The 12656-nt window shown below is 42.0% G+C and overlaps 1 protein-coding gene across 1 annotated transcript; it reads left to right on the top strand.

The window, feature by feature from the left end:
- Positions 1-10689: 10689 nt before the first annotated feature.
- LOC140912835 (uncharacterized) lies at positions 10690-12473 on the top strand. Its single transcript, XM_073347980.1, has 2 exons — positions 10690-11298; positions 11891-12473. Exons 1-2 carry the CDS (start codon positions 10716-10718, stop codon positions 12409-12411), a joined length of 1104 nt encoding a protein of 367 aa, XP_073204081.1. The 5' UTR covers positions 10690-10715; the 3' UTR covers positions 12412-12473.
- Positions 12474-12656: the final 183 nt, after the last annotated feature.

The following is a 12656-nucleotide window of genomic DNA, read 5'->3' as shown; positions in this document are numbered from 1 at the left end:
TACTGTAGACCCACTACTAGGGATCTATTAAGAATGCAGCAGGCAAATGCCATAATGATAAGAGTTAGGGATGTGCAATTAGTGAGCCCTACTGCTCAAAGGGTGAAACCAAATATAGGTGCTGATTAAAAGATCAGACTGAAAAACAAACAAAACCTGGGGCCTTGTGAGGAACTGCAGGACAGAACTTTTCCTCTCCTATTCCGCTACCTATGCGAAACTTACAAAGAAGCCATTTCACAGGCCCTCTTAATCAGAAGTCACAAAAGGACATTCTGGAACAGGACGCTGGGATGAAACTGCACGCTCTACATATTTGAGTGTATGACCCCAGATGTGCCACCAATGCCTTCATATAGTTCTTAGCTGGGGTCATCTGGTATGAGGAGGGATTCCATGACAAGCTTCTTAGATACATGTTTATGGTGCTTTTACAAAACATGAACATGTATTTTTGGAAGGGGGTACAAACGGAGTAATTGAGCATTGATCCATAATGTACCTCAAAGTCTCGCATGGATTCCACCTCAGGCTCAGTGTGGGAAAATGTCAGTTTTAAAATGAGTCAGAAAGAAGCAGTTGGTTTAGGAACCTATTTAAGGCAAACAATCCCACTCAGTCATTGGGAAACACAAGAGTTCTGCTGTCAGTCTTTATCAGTGAAGATATTAAAAAAAATATACAGGGAAAGAAAAATTAAATCCTGACAAAGGAATATTGCTCAACACATTTAAAACCAGTCCAGCCAACTCTCCTTTTAGATAAAAGGCTTTTTTAAAATTTATTTCAATACATTTCCTTCAAGCAGAGTGAATTTAAAATTTAAAAGCTGTTTCTCCTTGCCCCATCCCTATCCATGCCTTAATACTGTATAATGCTAGATTACCTGGTTGAAAACTACCTGTGCAAGAGGATCAATAAGCTCTGTGGGTTTTGCATCCATGGAAACACATATTTTACATACCATTTTATCCCAAACAAAGAAAAATTAAATACTTGATGTGAAAAGACTTCAAGTTTCAAGTCAGAGAGCGAGAGAGAGGAGAGAAAAAGAAGACTTTGCCTTGAGGTGGAAACATGTCATACAGAATTCTTAATGCAACACACTTAAGAAAAGTGTTGACAGAGCAAAACTTGAGGCTCTGTGAGGAGCATCTGAATGCTGCGGGCTGCCTTAGCTGCCGTTATGAGCCGTTTAGTCCTAACCGGAGAGCCATCCACAAAGAAAATAAATATTTTCAAAAAGCAACAGTGGGAAAAAGAAGAAAAATATTTGAAAGCAGGCTAGGATCAAATCTCAGGAAAGCTTTGTGCTGGGTTAAATAAGTTCCAAAACCTGATGCTACCCTGACTTATATTGGTATAAAGCAGAAGAACCAGACTGTAAAACTGGGGGTGAGTCAGATCAGAATTAGATTTCCCTATTCCTTCCTGAGTAGTGGAATCATTAACAATAATAGATGACACTTGCCATTAAATTGCATTTGTTATCAAATGATCTGTAGAGGTCTCCCCTACTTGTCATTACTTAATTTCATTATCTTTATGTGCTAATAAAGGTTTATTTTCTTTTAAAATAATCAATCCGATATAGTATTTTACCTTAATTAGGTAGTCAATAGCATACAGTGCATATTAAAAAAAATGACAGGACTGATTCTCTGCTGCCTTGCCCCTTGTTTATTATTTGCACCAACAAAAAGTGAGTGCAAAGTGGGACTAACATGCTACCATTCTGATTCAGTTTAGTTTTACACCCACATTACACAGAGGCAAATTACTACAAAAGGGGCAAGACAGTAGAAAATCAGGTCCTACATTTGGATGTGTCTAGCCAAGTGGTTACATTTCACTGAATCTTACCAGTGCTTCCTTTTGTCATTGTTCAATATATATACATATGTGTTTATGCCGGGGTGCTGCTGATGGAAGTCATGGAAACCAAGTCTTTGGTGTTTGTTATTACTACTTCAAGCCAGGGGGTATGACTGTACCCCTACTAGCAGCACCACTGTATATGAGGTGCTGAATTTGGCTAAACCCATTAGCCAACTTCAAATTTCAATAGAAATCGTCTTTATCTTCCAGGCCAAACAAGCATAATTCTCCAACATGAAATCATCGTTGTCTACCTGAGCATTCATTTGCCAGCTTTAACATTCAGTAGATTTAGTTACAACCGTGCAACTTTTTGTTCATGTAGACAAACCCATTGGCCCAGTGGGACATATTCAGAAGAGCTTTGTAAAGGGCTGTGAATTGATAAGTGATGTGAGTCTGAGGGAGTGTAAGGTTGGTGTAACTTACATGGAGGAACCTGTATAAGTTACTCCAGCTTAAACATCCCTCACTTCACTTAGATTTATTGTTTTTTGACCCTTCCACTAACTTCCTTTAGGCACATCAGTTAACTTCAGTGTATCTTGGTATTCCTATCTGTAATATAAGGACAATAATATACTTCTTGCAAGGGGCTTGATTCATGTTTGTAAACCACTTTAGTATCCATGCATGAATGGTCCTATAGAAGTGCAAAGCCTTAATATTACATTGTTAATATCACTGCATTTATATTACTATTGATGAGTTTTTGATGTGCTATATTATTAAGTATTCTTATTTTTTATTATATATTCATGCTGTATCACAGGTCGCTGACAGTGGTATACAGATGCTGCTCTCTTCTCCTTATATTTGCCTTTTTTCACAAATTTCTGGAAGATTTGTGAACACATAAAATGTTAAAAGTCAAGACTGGAGGATGCTGTCATATCTCATTGCATAAAGGAATCCATTTGACAAACCTATATTTATTGTGCTATTATTCAAACTGAAAAATGAAATGCTAACAAACTTTGTGAATAATCCATATCAGGCAGCATGATCATTTTTAAAGTCATTCTATGAGCACACTCCCCCTATCTGAGAATAAATTCTCTTGATGACTGTGAGCATACTGATACTTGCTGTAAGTGAAAGAAGCTTATGGGGACCATTAAAATGCCATCACATTGGAAGGTAACAGTGAAGTAAATACCTATTTGCATTTGTATAATAAAGTAACTTGTCATCTTCAATATATCACCATAAGTGGTGTCTGAGAGAGTTTCTGGAGCAGCATGTCTCTGTGTGGGCATGTCCTCTTATCCCAGTGCAGCAAATAGAAGGGGGCATGTAGCACAGGCTCATGTCCTAAAAAAAGGTTTAAATTACAGCATGCATTTATATGTATTGAGAATGTTGGCATCTGAGAACCTGTAGCAAAGTGCAGATGAGTGTGAATGTTGTCTATATGCTGTGGGAGGCGTAGCATGCTTAATGATTTGAGCAAGGGACTAGGAGTCCATACTCTTGGTTTCTATTTCTAGATATGTTACTAGCTCACACTGTGGCCTTGGGCAAGTCACTTACCTGCTCTGTGCCTCAGTTTCCCCTTCACAAAATGAACATAATACTTTTTACCTACATCCTCCTTTCATTAGAGAGTGTTCCATCCTGTTAGTCGAAATAAGCTGAGTTACTTGAGATAACAGCCTCCTGATAAAATGTCTGGAAGCTGGGAACAGGACATTTTCTGTTAAGAGACAGGTAGCTCTGGAGTCCATTTCCTCAGCTGGACTGACAAAGTCCAAGTTTTTTGCCCTTTATGGCATACTGCAAGGTCTCTCTCATTAGCTAGCCCTTTTCTGGTAAGGTGTTTTGGAGGTTTTGTAATGATTATTGTGGTCAGATTGTCCATGGGTAGATCTATAGATTATACTTAGTCCTGCAATGAGTTCAGGGGACTCTCAAGATCCCTTCCAGTCCTATGATTCTATGATGTCCATCTACCTATTCCCTACTGGCAGTATGGCTCCAATAAGAGCCAGGCTGCTGTTGCCCGGAGTCCTCATACAACTTCTCACTAGCAGCCATGGAGGCAACCAAGCAGGAGATCAAGTAGCTACAAACTTCATGAACCCCTTCTTAGACTTCTGTGCAGTAATCTGGGATCTGAGCAGAGAATGGCATCAAGGAGATGGATGATCTCCTAATCCTTGCCCTTCCAGCCCCACCCATAAGGTCTCACAGAGTCTCAGCATTATGGAATCCCAGTGGAAGGGCCTCCACAGAGTCCAAGGGTGGTGGTGGAGTGCCATGTAGACAGCAGAGGCCCCATTCTACACTATCTAAGGTGTGTGTGTGTGTGGGTCAATCTGAGGATTATTATTAATATTAGTGGTAGCTGAAATAGTAAAAAGCTAAAAGGAAGGACCTTGATGGAAAATAGTTTTCCAAAAAGGATGAAGAGGGGAGACACCTTTGGCATGGCTCTAAAATACCCTGATACAAATGCTACCAATTTGATGTGTAAAACCCTTGTTAATTTCACTGTGAGGAGGAATGTGACACTGACAAAGAGAAAGGTGCAAGTTTGGTGTAAATCAATAACTACCTTAATGAATTAGAGGGGTATCCGTGTTAGTCTGGAGCTATAAAAGTGGCAAAGAGTCCCGTGGCACCTTATAGACTAACAGACGTATTGGAGCATAAGCTTTCGTGGGTGAATACATGCATCCGACGAAGTGGGTATTTACCCACGAAAGCTTATGCTCCAATACGTCTGTTAGCCTCTAAGGTGCCACAGGACTCTTTGCTACCTTCATGAAGTAAATATACAGAAAGCTTGGTTTTTGCCATCCAGTCATACTGGAAAATGTCAGCCAAATTTCCCACTTATTTTGGATAAAATCAGTGAGCAACTATCAGAACGCAGAAAAAGAATCTTATGCTGCTAGCAGCTTTAGTCAGTCAAACCTGCAGAGTAATATTATGTTTGTAGAAGACAGCACAACTGCTTTTGGAAAAGTCCATCTCAAAATTCTACACCACCTACCATCCCTCTGACGATATCTTGCAGGCACGCTGGTAGAGTTATCATGGAGCTTACTGTTTTTTTGTCCATCTGTTTTACTCCTGTCTTAATATGCTGTACAGTCTTGCTGCCAGCTTAGTGGCATGAGGAGCCATTGTCACACTGAAGTGAGGGAGGAAGAGGTTTGGGTGGTGTTGGTTCTGAGCGGCTTTCATCCAGAGCCAAAGAAAGACTTCCTAAGTAACATTTGTGCTTACAGCTGTTTTGATCCAAGTTCAATTTTGACATTTTATGTGAATTGGTGACCTATGAGCAGCAATATGTTACCCATTTGTCAACCAACTGTTAGAAATGTACTTTGGTGTTTATACCATCCCTGGCCTGAGCCTCTTTTATATGCTCAAGGGCAGCATTATAAATGTCTTGCAGAACTTATAATCAAAAGCCCTGTTACCCAAAACATGGTTCTATTCTGTTTCTATGCAGTTTCATGGCAGATAAGTGTCTGAGTGTGAATCATTTCTCTACCTTCCCTCCAGCATGAAGGAGCTCAAGCTGAGAGCTTGAAAAATGTAGAATTAAAAAGATATAGATGAGTTTAGATCAAAATATAGGTTTTCTAAAGAAATCATTTTACAAAATAACATCCATGGAAATTTTTTCATGATTTTTTTTCATTTCAACAGAAACAGTTTAATTTTCAAGGGATAACATCCACAGCCCAGATTCTGCAACATCCTACTAAAGAAGAAGAGGACTGGAAAATGAAACAGATTAGAAACTCACTATAAATATAGAGTGCTTCATTGGTTTCCATTATATAAGTTGAATGAAGTACAAAAAGTAAACTAACTACATAGGCAGTGTGCTGACCAGTAAATTACATTTTTATTTTATCTCCAGTTTTAATAATCTAAGTGTATTAGCAACATAAGGAAGGAAACTTGCTTTTTAAAAACATGAGGTGCAACTAGCAACATTCCTTTAAGCCTTCCATGTCCAATGGGACTGTCACGGCTGCTACTCTGAAACCTGTCTTTCTTTTAAAAGTTTGAAACATAGCAGCAGCTCACTGTAAATCACAAGCTGGTGTGAAAGCTGCCAGTCATCAGTTGACATCCTTTGTTCAATAGCTGACAGACACTTGAAGAACCTCATTAACATCCATAATGGAAGCTTTCATCCATATCACACCTTCAAGTCTCTCAGGTTTGCTGTTCATACACGTAAATATACAGTAAGGATCTATTCTCCTTGTTACAGTCTGAAGTAATAATTTCCTACATTTATACAGCACCTCTCCTCAGGAGGATACCACATCAACTGAAATGACCCAGCTCCTCCTTGGCAAATTTGTTCTATCAATTATTTTTAGTCCTTCCTATTTAAGAACCTTCTATCCTCCAAGAAGAACTTTTCTAAGGGAAGACTGAGGTTAAATATCAGGAGGAGAAATATTCCTAACCATGAGGTCTGTTAGACTGTGGAATGTTAGTCTCTCGGGAGAAACTGAGGAAATCCCAATCATATGAGTCAATTGAGATTAGACTGGGCAAAACCCTGGAGGATATACTGTAGGAAAAGAAATTCTGCATTGACCAGAAACCATATGGAGGGATGAATTTGATGATTCAGTAGGGCTCTTCCACATCTGAGTCTCAGATTTCTTGTTTATTACTGTTCTTCTATGAAATTCCTTAGGGGTCTATGGCATTGAGGCAGCATCCCACTAGTTGTTTCTACCAGGCTCCAGGTCATTTCCTGTGCCCCTCCATGCTGTGGTATATTTCCTGAAGGGTAATAACTGAATGCCACCCAGTAACCTCTTTTATGAGCCTGACAGTAATATAACTGGGCCCCTATATGGACTTTCCCAGTGTAAATCTCCCCCCCCCCCAGGCTACATTTGATAGATTTCTACACAGATAATTGTTTTACGAGCCTGCAGATGATTGCCTTGCTTTTTGGTATAGTCTGAAATATCCCATAATACAGCAGATCATAAAATGTCCTACCGTCCTGATTCTTGTAACTCTCTGTTTAGTTGGGCTCCTAGAAGTCTGCTGGCTTGCAAGCAGAGGAAGGAGCAGGGAGTACTGCTGTTAGTCTCCTTGTCATTGTTAACAGCAAGCAAGATAAAACCATGTAATAAATAATACTTGCCATTGATATGATCAGCAGCAGCTTTTAGCTCCAAATTGCAGCCAAATTCATGCTCTCAGCCCTTCCTGGGTGTAAATGAGAACATAATTTAGCCTACTTTTATATAACAAATTGCAAGTGTAGTGGGGCCTGATTTTGAACTCCCATGGTTGTAAATCAGGAATATCTTCATTGATGTGAATAGTTACTCTGCTGTACAACTGGAGGGAAAGGAGAATAAAACCACTGATGTCAATCCACATTCATCCATAATGTATGTCACATGATTTTGCATTGCAACAATACAAAACCTTTTGACACCAGTATAAATTCTGTATAATTTTAACAAATCAAAGGAAACAATTGGTTTCTCTTATCAGGAAAATAATTAAATGCTGCTTAACTTCTAGGAGTGTGAAGGTGACCTAGCCAAACTGAGGGAAATTGACTAACTGCAGTCATTTAAACAAATACAGTGAATAGGTTCCCACCTCAACTCCAAAAAAATCGTACACAGAAGAAAAAAACCACACAGGCAGCTTTGAAACATGGTTTATTAATGCACTTTCCCCCACAGCAGGACACAAGGAGGAAGCTAGCAAGACAGGCCCATTAAAAAATTATTACTCCTACAACTGAAATTTACAGATATGCAGAAATAAACCATACTTCTTTTGTGCTACATTTGAGATACCAGTGTAAAATGTATTCACTCCTTCCTCTATTATGTGCTACATTAATGCTATTAGTGTGTTAATACCACTTTAGCTAAGTGCCTGTCTGTCCTTACTTTCAGGGGATTTTGCAAGAGCTCAGCAGTGGAATGAATAGGCTTTTTTTGGGGGGAAGGGGGTTTGTTTTGTTGTAAAATGGAGCACATTTTGAGATAAAATCACTCAGCCACTTTTGAATTACTGGTGGAATGTGAGGGGGGAGAAAAAAAGACAAGCAATAAGCTGAATCATTTCAAATCTAACCTCTAGCTAATAAAAACCTCTAGTGACTAAAATAAAAGGTCAGCCTCATGGTTGATCCCAGTTATGGTCTTCTGTGCTGCTGGAACTCAAAAGTTACAATCAATTGAACATCAGGATGTGCTGGGTCCATTTCACAGCACAGGGTCCGCTTAACTGCACCTGCAACACAATCCCGCATCTATGCCTGCTCCTTCTAAGTGCTGGAGCATACACACCCTTCTTGTCTGTCCTGCCGCACTGAAGTTCTGCATGTTGCAGAAGAGCAGACTCCGTTCTGGGGAACATCTTGATCAGAATACTCTCTGTTGTGACAATGAGATTATTTCATTGGATCTGGATGGAGAGGTTTGTCACTTTGAGGAATGCTTCTAAAAATCTAAAGTGAAAATGCATCATTCAATTGATAATAATACTTTGCCTTTCTATAGCACCTTCTATTTGAGGGTCTCTAAGTGCTTTGGCAATGTTAATGAATTAATTCATACAACATCTTAGTATGACAATCCCCATTTTACAGATGGGAAAACTGTGGCAGAGAGAGGTTAAGTGACACGCACACGATCAGATACTACACTGACAGGCACAGTATAAAAACCTAACTAGAATAGGTCACACAGAAAGTCTGAAACAAAGCTGGGGTTTAGCAATCTGGATCTCCTGAGTCCCAGACCCATGCTCTCAGCACTAGGCAATGCTCCCTGCTCGCAGCGTAACAGGCAGAATACTAAGCAGTAAGACACCTCTTCTAAAAAGCCCTCGCCTCTATCTTGCACCTAGCAGAGACCAGCAGCAGAGCATTCTTTTTGCCAAAATATAAAAGGTATGCTAGATATATTTAACCTGTTCCTACACAGTTAAGTGGTAAAGAGATCTGAAATTTGTAGAGTTCTAAAAGCTTCTGCTGTGTGCAAGCTTTCACACTGTGCTCTGCCAACCTGTCTCAATTCTGACATGGAGAGGCCAACTGCAGGAGGGAAAGCGGGGAGAGATGTGCCTGGTTGTCTGCATTTCATTTCCCATATTCACTGTGGCCCAAATGTTTTGCTCGACAACAACAAAAAATGAAAACGAGTCTATTCTCCCCTCCAATGTAGATCTATTGGCAAGTGAAAAATGCCAATCAATTTTCATAGTAAAACATGCAAAAGTTTGAATTCCACTGTTGCCCCATTCTAAAGTTTCCTGAAAAATGGGATTTCTGGGTTGTGAAATGCTCCAGAATGAAATGAACAAATAGGCAGCAGTAGTTTTTGTGATGGGGACACCTCTCCCCTGGGAACCAAACAGAGACCACTAATTCCTTTCAACGAGGCCATTCACAAGGTCACAGCTTTTGAGGCTTTGTCTACACAGGGATTTCAGCCACTGGGGTAGCTGCACTGAGGCAAAACCCTTGCATAGACTGAGAAACCTGCTTTATGCTGTGCATCAAATTGGTACAATTTACCCCATCCTGAAACCAAGGTAAACTGCACCAGTACAAATTGCTTTGCCTGTCTACGATAAGTAATTCCATCAGTGCAGCTACACCAGTGGCTAGCAGTTGATGGTTGTAACCAGGACAAATTCCCAGCATAGACAAAACCTCAGTTGTTACAGCCCTGAGCTGCATTAAAACTAGTGACCTCAAGGTAAAAAGTTTTATAGGTCATTACCAATCCTAAGTGTCATTCAGACCCACAGCAGGAGCTGCTTATTATAAAGTCTATGCGATTATTGCCAGAGCTTCACAGCATTCAATCCAGAGCACAAGGCTCTGAAGGAGCAGTTAAATTTTATGCTGTGGTTGCAAAGTAAGCAGGAATGACATACAAGAGGGGATTAAGTCTTAATATGATCTCACATCCAAGCTAGTCCTAGACCACCTACCATGGCAGTGAGCAAATTCTAAATGCCATTATCATAAAAAAACCCTCAAAGGAAAATAAACCACAAAACTATTAAGGGTGTGATGTAAACTACTGAATCAAAACATAACTCTATGTTTAGCACTGGGCGTAAGTTACTGGCAAGATCTTCAAAGGGGATGACCTGACCTTAAACGGTCAAAGGAACTGTGTCCATTTCTGCCAGCTCTTGTGCCAGGGATATGCTCTAGAGGTGGCAGGTACATTTGTCCACCTAATCTCAGTCTGGCTCCGTTCACTCAGTGGGCAGCCTATTCAATTCAATGAGATTCTGATGGTCACTGCACTGCGAGGGCTCAGTGATGACTCACTTTCCCTTACAAGTCTGACTGTAATACCCTCACCCTAAAGTCCACGAGTAAACCCATCTCTGCTTGAAAAGAATCTAGTACCGGACTCTCCACTCACACTGGTGTAAATTGAGGGTAACTCCATTTATGTCAATGGAGTTAAGCCCGATGGAGAATTATGCCCTAAGCCCTGGTCTACACTAGGACTTTAGGTCGAATTTAGCAGCGTTAAATCGATTTAAACCTGCACCCGTCCACACAGTGAAGCCCTTTATTTCGACTTAAAGGGCTCTTAAAATCGATTTCCTTACTCCACCCCCGACAAGGGGATTAGCGCTGAAATCAGCCTTGCTGGGTCGAATTTGAGGTACTGTGGATGCAATTAGATGGTATTGGCCTCCGGGAGCTATCCCAGAGTGCTCCATTGTGACCGATCTGGACAGCGCTCTCAACGCAGATGCACTGGCCAGTTAGACAGGAAAAGGCCTGCGAACTTTTGAATTTCAATTTCCGGTTTGGCCAGCGTGGCAAGCTGCAGGTGACCATGCAGAGCTCATCAGCACAGGTGACCATGATGGAGTCCCAGAATCGCAAAAGAGCTCCAGCATGGACCGAACGGGAGGTACGGGATCTGATCGCTGTTTGGGGAGAGGAATCCGTGCTATCAGAACTCCGTTCCAGTTTTCGAAATGCCAAAACCTTTGTGAAAATCTCCCAGGGCATGAAGGACAGAGGCCATAACAGGGACCCGAAGCAGTGCCACGTGAAACTGAAGGAGCTGAGGCAAGCCTACCAGAAAACCAGAGAGGCGAACAGCCGCTCTGGGTCAGAGCCCCAAACATGCCGCTTCTATGATGAGCTGCATGCCATTTTAGGGGGTTCAGCCACCACTACCCCAGCCGTGTTGTTTGACTCCTTCAATGGAGATGGAGGCAATACGGAAGCAGGTTTTGGGGACGAAGAAGATGATGATGAGGAGGAGGTTGTAGATAGCTCACAGCAAGCAAGCAGAGAAACCGGTTTTCCCGACAGCCAGGAACTGTTTCTCACCCTAGACCTGGAGCCAGTACCCCCCGAACCCACCCAAGGCTGCCTCCTGGACCCAGCAGGCGGAGAAGGGACCTCTGGTGAGTGTACCTTTTAAAATGCTATACATGGTTTAAAAGCAAGCATGTGAAAGGATTACTTTGCCCTGGCATTTGCGGTTCTCCTAGATGTAGTCCTAAAGCCTTTGCAAAAGGTTTCTGGGGAGGGCAGCCTTATTTCGTCCTTCATGGTAGGACACTTTACCACTCCAGGCCAGTAACACGTACTCGGGAATCACTGTAGAACAAAGCATTGCAGTGTATGTTTGCTGGCATTCAACCAAAATCCGTTCTTTATCTCTCTGTGTTATCCTCAGGAGAGTGAGATATAATTCATGGTCACCTGGTTGAAATAGAGTGCTTTTCTTCAGGGGACACTCAGAGGAGCCCATTCCTGCTGGGCTGTTTGCCTGTGGCTAAACAGAAATGTTCCCCGCTGTTAGCCACAGGGAGGGGGGAAGGTTGAGGGGGTAGTCACGCGGTGGGAGGAGGCAAAATGCGACCTTGTAACGAAAGCACATGTGCTATGTATGTAATGTTAACAGCAAGGTTTACCCTGAAAGAGTGTAGCGACTGTTTTATAAAATGTGTCTTTTTAAATACCGCTGTCTGTCCCTTTTTTTTTCTCCACCAGCTGCATGTGTTTCAATGATCACAGGATCTTCTCCTTCCCAGAGGCTAGTGAAGCTTAGAAAGAAAAAAAAACGCACTCGCGATGAAATGTTCTCTGAGCTCATGCTGTCCTCCCACACTGACAGAGCACAGACGAATGCGTGGAGGCAAATAATGTCAGAGTGCAGGAAAGCACAAAATGACCGGGAGGAGAGGTGGAGGGCTGAAGAGAGTAAGTGGCGGGCTGAAGACAGGGCTGAAGCTCAAATGTGGCGGCAGCGTGATGAGAGGAGGCAGGATTCAATGCTGAGGCTGCTGCAGGACCAAACCAGTATGCTCCAGTGTATGGTTGAGCTGCAGCAAAGGCAGCTGGAGCACAGACTGCCACTGCTGCCCCTCTGTAACCAACCGCCCTCCTCCCCAAGTTCCATAGCCTCCACACCCAGACGCCCAAGAACGCGGTGGGGGGGCCTCCGGCCAACCAGCCACTCCACCACAGAGGATTGCCCAAAAAAAAGAAGGCTGTCATTCAATAAATTTTAAAGTTGTAAACTTTTAAAGTGCTGTGCTTAAAGTGCTGTGTGGCATTTTCCTTCCCTCCTCCACCACCCCTCCTGGGATACCTTGGTAGTCATCTCCCTATTTGTGTGATGAATGAATAACAAATGCATGACTGTGAAGCAGCAATGACTTTATTGCCTCTGCAAGCGGTGATTAAAGGGAGGAGGGGAGGGTGGTTAGCTTACAGGGAAGTAGAGTGAACCAAGGGGCAGGGGGTTTCATCAAGG

The sequence above is a fragment of the Lepidochelys kempii genome, chromosome 6 (genome assembly GCF_965140265.1).
Source record: "Lepidochelys kempii isolate rLepKem1 chromosome 6, rLepKem1.hap2, whole genome shotgun sequence".
In the NCBI taxonomy this organism is placed as follows: domain Eukaryota; kingdom Metazoa; phylum Chordata; order Testudines; family Cheloniidae; genus Lepidochelys; species Lepidochelys kempii.
The sequence above is the reverse complement of the archived record's forward strand: the minus strand, read 5'-3'. Positions and strand labels throughout refer to the sequence as shown.

Coding starts and splice junctions, on each gene's coding strand:
- LOC140912835 (XM_073347980.1), top strand. CDS start 10,716: ATGCAGAGCTCATCAGCACAGGTGACCATGATGGAGTCCCAGAATCGC. Junction 11,299..11,890: donor AGGCGGAGAAGGGACCTCTG/GTGAGTGTACCT, acceptor TTTCTCCACCAG/CTGCATGTGTTTCAATGATC.